The sequence below is a fragment of the Octopus bimaculoides genome, chromosome 2 (genome assembly GCF_046866305.1).
Source record: "Octopus bimaculoides isolate indiv1 chromosome 2, ASM4686630v1, whole genome shotgun sequence".
Taxonomy (NCBI): Eukaryota; Metazoa; Mollusca; class Cephalopoda; order Octopoda; family Octopodidae; genus Octopus; species Octopus bimaculoides.
Genome location: NC_142929.1, coordinates 88,754,775 through 88,771,115, shown reverse-complemented (window position 1 = coordinate 88,771,115; position 16,341 = coordinate 88,754,775). Strand labels below are relative to the sequence as shown.

Genomic DNA, 16,341 nt, shown 5'->3' with positions numbered 1-16,341 from the left:
CTGCCAAATCAGACTGGAGCCTGGTGTTGCCATCCGGTTTCACCAGTCCTCAGTCAAATCGTCCAACCCATGCTAGCATGGAAAGCGGACGTTAAACGATGATGATGATGATGATGAAGATGAATATGTGTGATTTCAGAAAGATTTAATTACTATTTTAGCAAGTTGACTGACCATTTAGTGGCTTTTCAAATTACCAAAGGTTGTAGCTATCTATTGCTCACGAGCAGTGCATGTATTGTGTGATTATTTTTTTGATAAGTGTAGTGGCTATCCTTGGTGTGGTTGAAAAGCAATAGGTTGCCATATCCTTATTGGTGGATGTGTTTTGAAAACACTGCAAGTCTGAAGTGAGCTGTGAAGATTACTTCTGTTCAGAAGATTAAGTAGGAATAAAGGATGATCTCTTGTGTATAAAGAGAATGTGTACTAAGAAGTGACAATGAGGAGATCATTAATTTATGGAAGGAAGATCACATGAAATATGATGAAAGTCATAGTTACTAATCTAATATAACCAAAACTCCATATGTTAATTACACCACAGTTTTTTTTATCTATAATAACAAGAGAATTACATAAGCAAACTATATGGAATTTTATTGAACAAGCTTAGTATCAATATTAGGTTGACTTTGCCTTTCATCCTTTTGGGGTTGATAAATTAAGTACCAGTTGCGTACTGCGGTCAATCTAATCGACTGCCCCCTCCCCTCCCCCAAAATTTTGGGCCTTGTGCTTAGAGTAGAAAAAGATGTCAGGTAACAGAAAGATAGTATGATCTTGTGTTATATTTATGTCAAAGACAAGTTTGTTTTCTTCCTTCTAAAGGTAATAAAATAAGTACCAGGATTGATATAATCACCTGTTCTCTCACCAGCTGTTGCTCTAAGCAGTTGACTCTATTCATTCTCCTTGTAGTGCATGGATTATGATGATAATGATTCCTTTTATTTGCCACAGAGGCTTCAGATGAGGACATTACAAGGATAAATAATCATAATAACCCTTTCTACTATAGGCACAAGGCCTAAAATTTGGGGGTGGGGATATTCATTTACACCGACCCCGTTGCTCAACTGGTACTTATTTCATTAATCCCGAAAGGATGAAAGGTAAAGTCGACCCCAGTGGAATTTGAACTCAGAACATGAAGACATGAAACACTGCAAAGCATTTCGCATGGCATGATAACTATTCTGCCAACTTGCCTCCTTTAGTGTCAGCTCACTGCCTTAAATAATAACTAGCAGGACCTGTGGAAATTCAGCATATTAAAAGACATTATGTTAATATATTAAACACAAGCAAAAAGTTGAAATCCTGCCTTTTAATCAAAACTGTACTTTTAAATGTAATTGAAATAAATTTAGAAATTGCTTATTTACCTTCTTTTAATGTTTGACAGATATGAGGTGCTTATAAGTTAACCCTTTAGCATTCAAATTTCTTTGTCAAATGTATTCTCTATTTATTGTTTTGAATCAATCATACATTATCTTCTAGCTTCATAATTTCAATTGTGGGTTTATATAGTTCTATATTTAAGAGATGAGGAATTATGTACATTATTTACATTCGACAGATATTTGTCCTCATCTTGTTTGTTGCTAATACATTTTGGCTGATATATCCTCCAGCCTTTTTCAGGTGTCTTGGGGAAATTTTGAACCTGGGTTCTCATTCCTAAGGTATTTTTTGATGTCATTATTATTATTATTATCATTATTATTATTGTTGTTGTTGTTATTGTTCAGGTCACTGCTTGGAATCGAACTCGGAATCTTGGGGTTAGTAGCCCGCACCCTTAACCACTATGCCATATGCCCATGGGCATATGGTGTAGTGGTTAAGAGCACGGGCTACTAACCCCAAGATTCCGAGTTCGATTCCAAGCAGTGACCTGAACAATAACAATAATAATAATAATAATAACATCGAAAAATACCTTAGGAGTGAGAACCCAGGTTCAAAATTTCCCCAAGACACCTGAAGAAGGCTGGAGGGGATATCAGCCAAAATGTTGTGTTAATAACAAACAAGATGAGGACAAATATTCATTGAATGTAAATAATGTAGGTTTATATGTTTTCAGGATAACATTGTTGGGTAGGTGCAAAAGGCTGTATATGGTCAATTTTAACATAGAACAGAAGGAATATTCTGGCCGGATGAAATGCTAAAGGGTTAAGGAAATAAAAAATGAATTAAAATGGTAAAACTTATATTTATTAAAAAAACTATACTTTTCACTGTCCAACTACAACCAAGGCTCAGTTCAAGTTATTTACCAATTGAGATTATTTTCATTTCATTTCAGTTTAGCTACCTATCCATATATCTATTAATATATCTCTCTGTCTGCATATATATTGATATATCAATAGACTTGCTAGCTAATTATCATATTTACTTTTCTTTTTGCAATGTATGTATCTGTCTACTCTCCCAATACAGATAAGTGTCTAAACCTAATAACAAAAAGAATAATGATAGTACCCCAGGATGGCCACAGCCTTTGGTCTGGAACACACAAAAGATAATAGTGTAACATCCACAGCTATTTGCTTACTATTTATTTATTTCAGTTTAATATAACTATCTATTAACAGATCTCTTAATGCATAATTTTTAGATCTTCATAGCATTGTTACATTAAGTTAAACATTTCAACTGTGCCTATGATTTGAACCTGGCAAATGCAGAATAATATAGACCTCCTCCCTCTTTCTTTCTCTCTTTCCCTCTCTTTGTTTTCTCTTCTTCCCCTTCTCTGTATATTTCTTCATTCGAGTTATTGCCTGCTTTGGCGTAAGTGTAACACACCGACAAAACAACCAGACACAAATTAGCAGAATAATAATAATAATAATAATAATAATAATAATAATAATAATAATAATAATAATAATAATGGTTGGTTTCCTTATTTAGGCACAAAGCAAGGAATTTTGAGGGAAGAATTAGTTTGTTACATCAATTCCAGTACTTGACTAGTATTATATTTTATCAAAACCAAAAGAATGAAAGACAAAGTTGACCACGGTAGGATTTGAACTCAGAACATAAAGAAATGGAGTGAATGCTGCAAGGCATTCAGTTCAATGTATTAGCAATTCTACCAACCACTATTCTAATAATAATGTTTCTTTCTACAATAGGCCTGAAATTTTGGGGGAAGTGACTTAGTTGATTACACTGACCTAGTGCTCAACGGGTACTCATTTCATCAACCCAAAACAGATGAAAGACAAAGTCAACTTTGGCAGAATTTGAACTCAGAACATAAAGACAGATGAAATGCCTTGAAGCATTTTGGCTGGGTTGCTTATGATTCTGCCAGCTTGCCACCTTCATATGTGTATTATTATATTATGAGTTTATTATAGTTGTGTAGTCAATAGGATATGCCTGACATTGATAAGTTTTATTTGCAACATAATTGTTTCAAAGCCTGAAATTCAATAGGAAGGTGTAAATTGATATCATTGACCCCAATTCTTGACAAGTACTATATTTTATTAACTCTAGAAGGTTGGAAAACAAAGTTGGCCTTGATGAGAGTTGATTTCAGAATGTAAAAACCAGAATAAATTTTACAACATTGTTTATCTGATGCTCAAGTAAACAATACTGAATAAACATAAGACTTCATATATTTTAAGGAAAAGAAACAAATGTGATTATGCAATGGTCATGTGTTCTTCAATGACACTGACAACATAGAATGGAAATTGCTCTAACCAGAGTATGAACTGAACTCAGTTTGCAGAAATACTGCCTCTCTTCATCAGCATTCACTCACTATATTTATTATTAAGGAATTAGGTGGATTCTCTGACAGAATTCAAAACTTTCTCCAGTTTGGCTATCTCTTGCTGTCTTCTTGTATTTTTATCTAATGCTGGCTGACCTTTTTTTTCCTGTAGTAAATAAAGTATAAATATTTATTTGTTGCATTTATTTAATTTTGAGTTGATTATGAAAAATAATATATAAATGTGATTGTGAGGATTGTATGCATGTGACATGTATATGTATGTATGTATAAATTTATGTGCATGAATGTATATACATCAATGAATAAATATATATATATATATAATTATATACATGTCTGTGTATATACACATGTATGCGTAAATGTGTGTGTATATATACATATAAATATGTTTGTGTATAAATATATATGTGTGTATATGTATGTATTAATGTACACACGTTTATATATGTATATGCACATATATACACATATATGTATATATTACTACATATAAATGAGTGTAAAATATGCATACAAACACACACACATATATATACTGTATAATACAGGTATAGAAAAAACATGTAAAGAATATTTTATATACCTCAAGAAAAACAAACGGTATAAATTCAAAGTAAAACAAACATGTCATACAGATTATGCCTTTTCTCATATCATGCAGTTCTGCAGAACTGATGTGTTGTCAATTACATTAGAAATGAATTTTATTTTCAATTCCTTCTTATTAACAACACTAGTGTGGCAGTTATGAAATAGTTAATAGAAAATTGATTAATATCTAGTAGATACTTGCTACTGATGATGCACAAAGACACAGAAATCCTGATTTAGCAACTCCACTACCACCGCTGGATGCTTTTTGTCTGCTCTGATACACTTCTATACTTTTTAGTACTATACATGTATACAAGAAGCTTTCTCAAGACAAATATCGCAATTCTGTGGTGTTCAATAATATATCCATGTTTCTGTAAAGCAAGAATTTGAACTGTGGCACATACAAAATGCCTGTAACAGATTTGAAATCCATACATATGAGCTTGTAGCTCAGCCATACTTGGTTGACAGACCATTCAGTTTAAAACCATCACCTACTCTTTGAGTGTCTTTAGTGCATCTCACTGTGATGCTAACATCTGGGACCAGAAGATTATTGCTTTCCTCCATATTTTAGTTTTTCCTGCAAATATTGATCTCCTGATGATCAAACAGAAAATCAACCACATCAATCTCACCAGTTAAGTAAGGCCTACAAAGTAATGAATGCTGGTCCTCTTTCTCTTGGTAAGTTATCAAAAAACAAAGATGTAAAATATTGGAAATAAATGAATAAATATACAATGAAGTTTCATAAATACTGAAGCCGTGCAAAATACATGCTAAAAATGTAGAAGCAATTTTTTTATAAAATATACATTTATTTAAATGCATAAAATAAATAAGGCATTTTTCTTTTCAGTAAATAAAATAAAATATATATCATAGTGCATTTCTAAACATGCTGCACACAAAGACATAAACTCTAAATAAAGCAGTGTTTTTCAACATTCTTTTAATAGTGATTCACTCAAATCATATACTGTATTTGATAGCATATAAGACATGATTTCTTCCCCAAAAGTGCCTCAAAAAATCACCCTAGGATCTATATGCATAGTTGAGCTTCTTGTATATTAATTTTATCACTACTACAGGTTAATTTTAATCTACATGATTTTTCTATCAAATCTGACTCCATATTAACATTTAATAAAACATTATTATTACTACCATTATTAATATTTTGTACTACTAGAATGCTTTAAATATTACATACTTTAATGCACTAAAAATTTCTTTTCTTGAATATGAACTGCTAAAACTGGGATGTGTCTAATATGTCATCAAATACAGTAAATTAATTTGTTCATACAACAAACCACTTCATGTCTGTATGCACTATGATTCTTCTACGGTAGAGTATGACTCACACATAGTTGTTCAACCAACTACTGATGTTGGTCAATCATAGCTGACCCTGGTCTAAATGGCAACACAGAAATTTCTGGCTACCCTCTGATTAAATTTTATCAAAAACTTATAGAAATGTGTCTTCATCTTAATGTTATTTAAAACTGAGAAACTAAAAATTGATGAACATGAGATATTGTCAAGTTCAAAAGCCACAAATCAATTTTGAAATGGACTTAATACATATTAATTTCTAAATATTGATTAGTATATGGCAAGATATTTTGCATGAAGAGACAGTCAATTAAATCAACACACTTAGTGTATTATTGGTACTTATTTTATCAACCCCAGGAAGATAAAAGGCAAAGTTGACCACAGTTGGATTTTAACTAACAACCTAAAGGGATGTAATTAGATATTGCCAAGTAATTTAATGTAAGGGTGGCAAATTAGTAGAGTCATTAGAGCATTGGATAGAATACCTTGTGGTACGTCTTTCAACTCTGTGCACACTGAGTTCAAATTCTGCCAAATTCAGCTTTTCTTATCATCCTTTCGGGGTCAATAAGAAAAGCACTCATCCCAGACAGTAGAGCTCCAGCATGGCTGCAGTCCAATGATTGAAATAAGTAAAAGATTAAAAGATAGACATTTTTTTAGTTACTCTACCTGTTCTGTCAGTCCACAGCCTTAACCATTCCACTGGAATTAATAAATATTACCTTTTTGACATTGGCATAAGGCAATAAATTGGTAGGGTAGGGCCACTAGTTAGTTGAATCAACTCTGGTTCATATATATGGTACTTTCTTGACTCACAGAGGAACAAAATGCAAGGTCATCCCTATCAGGATTTGAATTCAGAATGTAAAAGTTAGAAACTAAAACACTGAAAAGCATCTTGTCCAGCTTGTTACTGTTTCTTTCAATCTGTTGTCTTCAGACTTGATAAATTGTAAATATATTTCTAATTTACTGAAACGGTTATATTATAAATGAGTTGATATTTATGTGTTGATGCCATTTATTCATCAAATATTGCAAAATATTAATTTCTAATATGTTAATATTTTTTTCTGAGTTATTGATCTCAGCTTTAGAGATTATTGTGATGAGAGTCACGATGCCCCCTTGCGAGAAATAGACTGGACAAAGTGATTATAAATTGTAGCGGTTGGAGTGAAGTTTGTGTATCAGTTCGAGTTGAACTCATAGTGAAGTTGAATGGTGCTGGTTGGTTAGTTCATTTGGTATATTGATTGTTGATTCATGAAGAGATTGTTGGATTGTTATGTTGTTATTACAGCTGCATTGTTATCTTGTTTACAGTTACTGCACTGGTACAGTGCATCTAAACCATCCGTCACAATACCATGGCAGTACCATGGCATTGGAGACAGAGGATGCAACATCAGGCAACAAGAGTTTTGAAGCTCAGGTAGGTTATTTAACGATTTGTTCATGATACAACTTGTTAAATGATGGAAGACCTATTAGCTTATATAATACAGTTGCAAAAGCAACAACAAGAACAGCAACAGAAGTTGCAGAAGCAATTAGCACAGCAACAACTACAACTATACACAAAGAAGTCTGAAAATTCAGTAAGTTTGTTTTTGCCAGACAGCATATTGAACTCCATAACAGAATTCAGTTATAACCTAGAGGAGGGTATAACTTTTGCAGTGTACTATGGAAGGTATGAGGAGATTTTTAAAGAAGATTGCAAGACAGGATTGGGTTGGATGAAGAAAAAGTAAGGTTATTATTACGTAAATTAGCTCTGAGCATGAATGATACTGTAATTTCATATTGCCCAAAAAGTTTTGTGAAATTTGTTTTCAAGAAACAATCAAATTACTGTCTAACATGTTTGGTAATAAAACTTCTCTATTTAACACTCAAATGGAGTGTTGGGATTTAACTAAGAAAGAGGATGATGACTTTATTACGTATGCAGGAATGGTCACTGAAAGTTTTAAACTTAAAGAACTTACTCCTGAGATGTTTAAGTGCCTCATTTTTGCACAAGGCCTTACAGCAAATGAAGATACAGAAATATGGGAAAGACTTCTTTCAAAACTTGAACAAGCAAACCAAGATTTAACCCTGCAGACTGTTGCAGAGGAGTGTGAAAGAGTGTCAAAGAGTGAACCTGACACACAATGTAAGAAAAATTCAAGAAAAGGATTTCGCAAAAATACAGATATGCCAACCAAAAAAGTATAACCAAGGAAAATTGCTTGGTCCTAATCCATGTTACAAATATGGAGGCCTACATTTCAAAAAAGATTGTCCTTTTTAAAAAACCAAAAATATCACAGTTGTCAAAAATTTGGACACAAGAGTTCACACTTTAGAACAAAAGTATGAAGGTCAAAAGTAAAAAATTCTAAAATGCTCTCAGCAGAAAGTAAAATTGACTCCCAAATAAGGAAATTTGTACATGTAAAAGTAAATATCAAATTACAACTGGATACTGGTAGTAACATTTCAATCATCAACATCAACATGTGGAAGAAAATAGAGAAACCTATATTAAGAAAAACAGTGAAAACTGCACATGGCATAACGAGTGACAAACTACACTTTGTAGGTGAAATGTGGAATGATGTCACATTTCAAAGAAAAATTTGCAAGGTGAAAGATTTCATTTTAACAAATGCTACACATCTGTCAGTGACAGTGCATGATATAAAAATGAAATGTGCAGAGAATAATTACATTACAAGAATGAAAGAAACATTGAAAAATAAACAAAATAGAAATACAAATTCGAATAATTTTTCACTATACAACAATGTTTTAATGTATGTGCAAAGAGTGGTAGTACCAACTGCACTACAGGAATGAGTGTTGCAGGAATTCCATAGTGGACATCTGGGAATGTCGAGAAAGAAAGCCTTAATGAGGAGCTATGTATATTGGCTGACAATGGACTGGGACATTGAAAATTGTATGAAAGCATGTAGAGGTTGTGTGCTAGCAGCCAAAGCACCATCTGTGAAATACCAATCATGGCCTGAGATGGATAGTCTGTGGGTCAGGGTATATATTGACTACACTGAACTGGTGAACGGTGCATACTATCTAATTGTTGATAGCGATACAAAGTGGGCAGAGGTACGAAGGTGCAATAAACCAACTGCAAAGACAACAATAAAGTTCCTGTATGAATTATTTGCCCAATACGGTGTTCCAGACACATTGGTATCAGATAATGGAACACAATTTACAGGTAGTGAATTCAAAAATTTCTGCAAAATACATGCGATAAAACATTTTTACCCCACCCTACCACTCAAGGTCAAATAGGCAGGTAGAAAGATTCATTAATAATTTCAAGCGAGTGTTAAAAAAAAACAAGGAATGACATAGATAATGACGAAGCACTAATGTAATTCTTGAGGGTATATAGAATAACACCCAATCTGAATACCAGTTCAGGAAAGTCTCTGGCAGAGTTAATGTTCGCATGAAAAATAAAATCTATCTTCGATAAATTATTGCTAGGAAAAAATATATTTGAACGAAATACAGAAAAGGCAACAAAACATTTCAAAGTAGGAGATAAAGTTCATTTTAATTTTTACAAAAAGGGTAAAGAAGGTTAGGAGGATGGTCTTTGTATCTAAAAGATTAGGAAACATGATGTATGTAATTAAAGGACAACGTTGGGAACATAAGAGACACTTAAACCAATTAAAGACAAGACATACTGCAAGACGAAAGGAAATACCAATGAAAGTCTGCTATGACATGTTTGAGGTGCCAGCATTGAAAGAGATTGAGCTTCATAGAAGCAGCAGTAGAAAAAGGAAACAAACTGTACACTTAGAAATGATGCCAAAACAAAAAAGATATTAGATTTTTAAAAAAAGAGGGAGAGGTGCTGGAAAAATAAAAGATGAAATAAATTTCACATCTTATAGAAGTCAAAATCTCAAAAGGGGAGATGTTATGATGAGAATCACGATGCCCCTTTGCAAGAAGTAGACTGGACTGAGTGATTATAAATAGTAGTGGTCGGAGTGAAGTTTGTGTGTTAGTTCGAGTTGAGTTTGCAGTGAAGTCAGAAGGTGTTGGTTGGTTAGTTAATTTGGAATATTGATTGTTGGTTTGTAGAGATTGTTGAATCATTACATTGTTATTATGGCTGCATCTTTATCTTGTTTACTGTCACTACACCGGTACAGTGTATCTAAACCATCCATCACAATATCGTGGTGGTACCACGACATTGGAGATGGAAGATACAATAGGGATGAAAAATGTTTTAATGTTAATATCTCCAAGAAGGTGGCAAGTTGGCAGAATAGTTAGCACACTAGGCAAAATGCAAGCAGCATTTTGTCCATCTGCTCATACTGAGTTCAAACTCCACAGAGGCTGACTTTGCGTTTCATCCCTTTGGGTTCAATAAAATAAGTACCAGTTGAATACTGGGGTACATGCAATTGACTTGCACCCTCTCCCAAAATTACTGGTCTTGTACCAAAATTTGAGACTAACATTAATATTTGCAGGTGTAAAGGCAGTGAGATAGCAGAATTGTTTACATTTTGAGTTCAGATTCCACTGGGGTGGATTTTACCTTTCATCCTTTCAGGGTCAATAAAATAAGTACCAGTTAAGTACTGGGGTTGCTGAAACTGACTAACCTCTGTTTCCTAAAATTGATGGCCTTGTGCCAAAATTTGAAAGCATAATCTACAGGTGTAATTGTAGATATTACAAGGTTTTCTTTCTCTAAAGATGTAATTAATGGAGAAACTCATTCTCATTGAATCAACAATAATTCATCTCAGGTGTTAAGTTATTTAGCTTTTTGGATACCAACACAACTGAAAGCACCTCTGGTTCTATGATACAAACTATCTGTTTTAAAATTATGTAAATCAAAACCTTTCATCAAAATTTCCTATTAATTTATGTTCCAAAACACCAGCTTAATAATGAGAAAATTATTTCACTAAATTTTCTTTCACTTTTACTTGTTTCAGTTATTAGACTGGGACACTGCCTTGAAGAAATTTCATCAGTCAAATGAATTGACTCCAGTACCTTTTTTTTAAGCCCGGTACTCATTCTATCAGTTTCTTTTGCTGAACCATTAAGTTTGGGAATGCAAACACACCAACATTGGTTGTCAAGCAGTATATATATATATAGTTGAAATTTACAGAAAAATAAAAGACGAAGACAAATGTATAAACAACAAGTAGGTGTATTAGTTTGATGCTCAGGAAGGTAAGAAAGTCTTTTACATTTTGGGCCTAAGCTCTTCAACAGAAAGGAACATGAAGAAATAAACAGAGAGAGAATAAAAAACTTTTGGAGCTAGCAATATATGTGTGTGTGTGTGTGTGTATGTGTGTGTGTGTGTGTGTGTGTGCACGTGTGTGCATGTGCGTGTGCGTGTGTGCATGTGTGTGTATATGTGTGTGCGTGTGCATATATATATTATATATAATGGCTTCTTTCAGTTTCCATCTGCCAAATCCACTCACAAAGTTTTTGTTGGCCTGGGGCTATAATTGCTCAAGTGGGACTGAACCTGGAACCATGTGGCTGAGAAGCAAGCTTCTTATCACACAGCCATGCCTGCACCTAAATTTTTCTTTATTTTCAAAATAAATTTAAACTGAAGTAAAGCATTCTAATGGAAATATGGTAACAAAAGGGCTTCTTGATTTTTAAATTCCCTAACAACTTTGTATTTTGTTGTTTACCCAAAGTCAATCGTGATTAAGTAGACTTGTGATCAAAGACATTCCAACCATGACTATCCTCCTGTCTTTTTTGGAGTATGTTAGAGTGTATAATATATTGTGCCCTTTCATTATATTAGATAGTAAGATGGGATTTGAGAGATATGACTATTGTTTCTAGCAGGTCATACAGCTATGTAGAGATTCTCCCATTGGCTTGTTCCAACTCATTGGCTTTTAACTGCTCACATGGAAGCAGCAAATGTCATAGAGGCACTTTGAAGTGCACTGGGTGTATAAAGCATCCTAATTTTTCTTCGAAATAAAATATCTAAACCAGCTACAATACTTATATTTTAAACTATTTCAAAAAGATTTTTCTTGAAATTACAACACAACTGAGACATTATGCTATCAACGAGCAGAAAATATGATTCATGATGCACCAACCAACCTTCTGAAGTAACTTTTATAAATTTTTATAGGGAACACTAATCCAAGCAAATTTCCAATAGCAGGCACATATTAGCCGGGATAATATAAGAGGATAATAAACCACTGCATAAAAATAAGCTTCTATTTGATTAAAATAATCTGCTGCCTTTTTTTCTCCCCACCCACCTCAATGCATAGTGGGGGTGCATTTGTAAAATACTATTCAATGAAAGAAGGTGTTAAGCTACAAGGGTTGTGAACCATTGTTCCAACTGAATAGATTGATATTGTGGGTTAATTATGTCAATATTGCATCACCCCTACCAATCACTGTTGAAAAACACTAACATGGTGCAATTGAATACATTCGTACATACATATATATATGTGTGTGCGCATATATACATACATACATACGTACATACATACATACATACATGCATACATACGTATATATATATACGTGTGTGTATGCATGTATGTTTTAAATCACTTTTTTGTGGCAACACAACATCTAAAGATATGCAAAGAAAATGAAGTCACAAAACTACAGCATTCAAATGACTCACTGCATTCTTCTGCATTTTAGTGTAAGGAGCAGGTTTGCTGCCCCCTTGTTCTTTATCCTCCTTGTCTGGTTGCTTTAAATTGAATAAACAAAATATAGAATAACCAATACACCATTCAAAACAAAATAATTATTCTTATTATTTTTATGTTGTAGAGTCTCTGTAGCTTTTAAAATTAAACATTCAATGTTGTATTCATTTTTACATTATGAGTATTTTGTAATTGAATTTATAATTCCAAGTTTTGCTGATGCAGACCACCACCAGGGATGACATATTGGAAGGTGATCTCAAGATGCTGTGCTTACAGAAGAGATGACAAAGGACTGAGATAAACTGCAATTTGCTGTGCTCAAGAAGGCCCATCCATCACAGCAAAAATGACCACTTGGTATGCTTGTATGTAGAGCTGTTCCCCAACTCCTCTCTCTCTCCTGTCAAACATCTTGCCCTACCAACTCTCATCCCCTAACACCTATCACTCCCCAATCTATTGTACTACTTGGTTGTTATACCCACCTGGGAGCAGAATTGGAACATATAACATCCATTTCATTCTGGTTACCTCCCTCTATCCCCTTCCCTGGGAACCAGTTCCATTCCTCGTTATCATCCCTGCCCACACTATTTCTACCAATCACCCATTTTCCATGCCTTCAGTCACTGCTGTCTCTCCCCTCTGTTATATTCCATTCTAAATACCTCTCTTGTCTGCTATCATTCTCAATACCCTTTTACATCTACCACCATTCCCCACTTACTATAGCCCCTTACATACTTCTTTATTTCCCCCTCTCTGCTGCTTCTACACCTTGCACATTGTCCCACTACTTTCTGAACTATACTCTTTCCTGATCCATTCCTATATCTCTTGATTAACCCCCCCCCCCACCACTCTATACTGGTATTTCCCATCAATTGCCACCCTTGTTCATCACTCACTATATTCATCTCCACCTTCATCTTTAATCATCTGTTACTCCCTTCTCATGTCTTGTAAAATTATCCACTCTTTTATCCACTACCATGACTCACTGCCTGTATCCTCTCTTATGTTCATCCTGTTGTATCTTGGGAGTTTGCTCTAGCACTCCATCACTTCTGTCTTTTTATCCCCTTCATATATGTATCTCCTCTACAGCAAGACACCTGTACTCGTCTCTCTATCATACTTTAGCCTTTTAACACCTGGCATAATGCCACAATCCTCTACCTTCACCTCTCAAATATTCCCCACTTAGTAGTGGGAGCATTCTTAAACATTAAACAAAAAATTGTCTTGGCTTGTAGTGCGCACAATGTATTGTAGTGTATACAATGAGCTTATTATTATTAGTTCTTTTTTTTTTTTTTAAATAAGACTAAAATTATAATGACAAATTCATGCTTGTGGTGTGCTCTTGTGGCCAGCTGTTGTAAGGAAGACAATTACAAAAGTAATTACAAAACCTACATCAAATCAGGCAAGATTAGAAGTTTGGATTTTAAATCAAAGAGCAATGAAGAAGGGGCACAGAATATACACATTTAATATTTCCTTTTTCTTACACTTGATCAAGCTCTTAAAATTTCCAATCATAGGTGGCCATGTATAGCATTATTTCATCCTTATTTGAAATTGTCAGCATGGCATAACTCAAGGCAAATAAATTACACATAATTAAACATTTGACAAAGATAAACATTTCTTATAGACAAAATAATTTACAGTTTAAAAGAAATTCATGGGATGCATATGACATTTTTTTTCTTTTTTCTTGTCTATTTTTGTTGTTCTTCATCAGAGATCAGTATAGAAAAATCTAGACCCAAAAACCTACATCAATAACAATTGAATGATTTAACAATATTCTAATTGAGGTTTCAATAAATTATAAAGGTGTGCAGTGAGACGAAGCCCAAAATGATAGTGGCCGATGTGTGCCACACAGAGGCAGTGACAAATGGACAAGATCTTTGGTGATTTACTGTACTTGAGAACATTTGTCAAGCCAAGTGAGATCAAATTTGTGGCCAATGCTTATGTTTTGTAACTGGCACCTGTGCCAATGGCACGTAAAAACCACCCACTACACTCTTGGAAGGTCATCCAGCTATAGAAACCATGCCAAATCAGATTGGAACCTAGTGCAGCTCCTCTGCTTACCAATTTTCAGTCAAACCAGCCAACTCATGCCAGCATGGAAAACAGATGTTAAATGATGATGATGATAATGATATATATATTGGCCCTCATGCCGGTGGCACGTAAAACACCCACTACACTCTCAGAGTGGTTGGCGTTAGGAAGGGCATCCAGCTGTAGAAACTCTGCCAAATCAGATTGGAGCCTGGTGTCACCTCCTGGTCCACCAGTCCTCAGTCAAATCGTCCAACCCATGCTAGCATGGAAAGCGGATGTTAAACGACGATGATGATGATGATGATATACACACACCCAGAACCATGCTAATAACTTAAGAGTTAAATTTTAGGATTTCTTGCTTTTCTGTGAATCGATTTTCATAAAACTTTTGCCAGCTGGTTTGCACACTATGGCAACACCGTTGTTATGTTTTCATTATTCTGTATAAGGTCCTTTTGTTTTTATTTCAGATTCTTCAGTTTTTGGGTGAACCACACTGATAGCTTTTGAATGAAAATAGCCCATCTAGACATTTCTTGTTCAGAAAATGAAGAGTAATGATACATATTAAGCATACTTTGGGTATATATTTAACAGAAAATCATAATAATGTTATAAAATTTATTGACATAATGAATTATTGAGCCACATGAGCACCATTTCAACAGATAACTTCAAAAACCTTATTAGTCATGGAATCTGTCAATTTCTTAATAGTAGCAGGTTAGACTGCCTCTGCTGCAGCTTTGATGGTTGCCCATAAGACATATTTCAACATAAATTGGCATCCATTGGCATAAACATCTTGTTTAATGATGGATCAAAGATTTTTGATTGGGTTGAGATCGAGAGGTACTGGTGATCACACCACCAACCTTGTATGCCGTAAGACCCTAGTAATGTTTGGGTAGTCCTAGCAGAGTGGGAGGGAGTGTTGTCATGCATGAATATGAGATTCCTTAGAAGTAATAGCGGTATGTCATCAAGCCAGGGATTCAAGATCTCTTTCAGGAGATTGCAGTCGGTGGCTGTGGTCACTTTAACCCCTTCAGGCACCCTGACTGGGTAAACAAGTCTGTCCCCAATGATATTAGCCCACAACATGACTCCTCCACCCTGTTATTGACATTGTAAATGTTGGTGACACTCATCTCCAAATTAGACCCAACCATTTGCCCAACAGTCAGGTCTGTCAAGGGTCACTCTGGTTTTGTCAGTGAACAAAACACAGCTAATTAATGTCTAACGAGAAATCCTAAATTTCACTCCTAAGCTATTAGTGTGGTTCTGGGTATATATATACACACACACACACATATATATATATATATACACACATATATATATATATATATATATATATATATATATATATATATATATATATATATGTACCCATATGTATATATATATACCCATACATATATATATTTATAGTGGGGGTGGGTGCACTGAAAGTGTAGCGGCTAGAATAAGAATAGCCTGGGCAAAGTTTAGAGAGCTCTTACCCCTGCTGGCGACAAAGGGACTCTCACTCAGAGTAAAAGGCAGACTGTATGACGCATGCGTACGAACAACCATGCTACATGGCAGTGAAACATGGGCTGTAACTGCTGAGGACATACGTAAGCTCGCAAGGAATGAAGCCAGTATGCTCCGTTGGATGTGTAATGTCAATGTGAATACCCGTCAGAGTGTAAGTATCTTGAGAGAAAAGCTGAACATTAGAAGCATCAGTTGTGGCGTGCAAGAGAGACGATTGCG

The 16,341-nt window shown here is 34.5% G+C and overlaps 1 protein-coding gene across 8 annotated transcripts in view; it reads right to left on the bottom strand.

Annotated features, from left to right (window-relative positions):
• Nucleotides 1-3,501: 3,501 nt before the first annotated feature.
• LOC106875787 (dynein intermediate chain 2, ciliary) overlaps nt 3,502-16,341 on the bottom strand; it is an 88,635-nt gene continuing 75,795 nt past the window's right edge. For 6 of the 8 annotated variants that reach the window (XM_089347133.1, XM_014924063.3, XM_089347135.1 and 3 more), the window contains 2 exons: nt 12,453-12,524; nt 3,502-3,923 (listed from right to left, as the gene is read on the bottom strand). In XM_089347133.1, the coding sequence (XP_089203259.1) occupies nt 3,825-3,923; nt 12,453-12,524 (171 nt within the window). In that variant the 3' untranslated portion in view covers nt 3,502-3,824. The remainder of the gene's footprint in view (nt 3,924-12,452; nt 12,525-16,341) is intronic. The other 2 variants (XM_014924071.3, XM_089347138.1) reach the window with 1 other exon arrangement.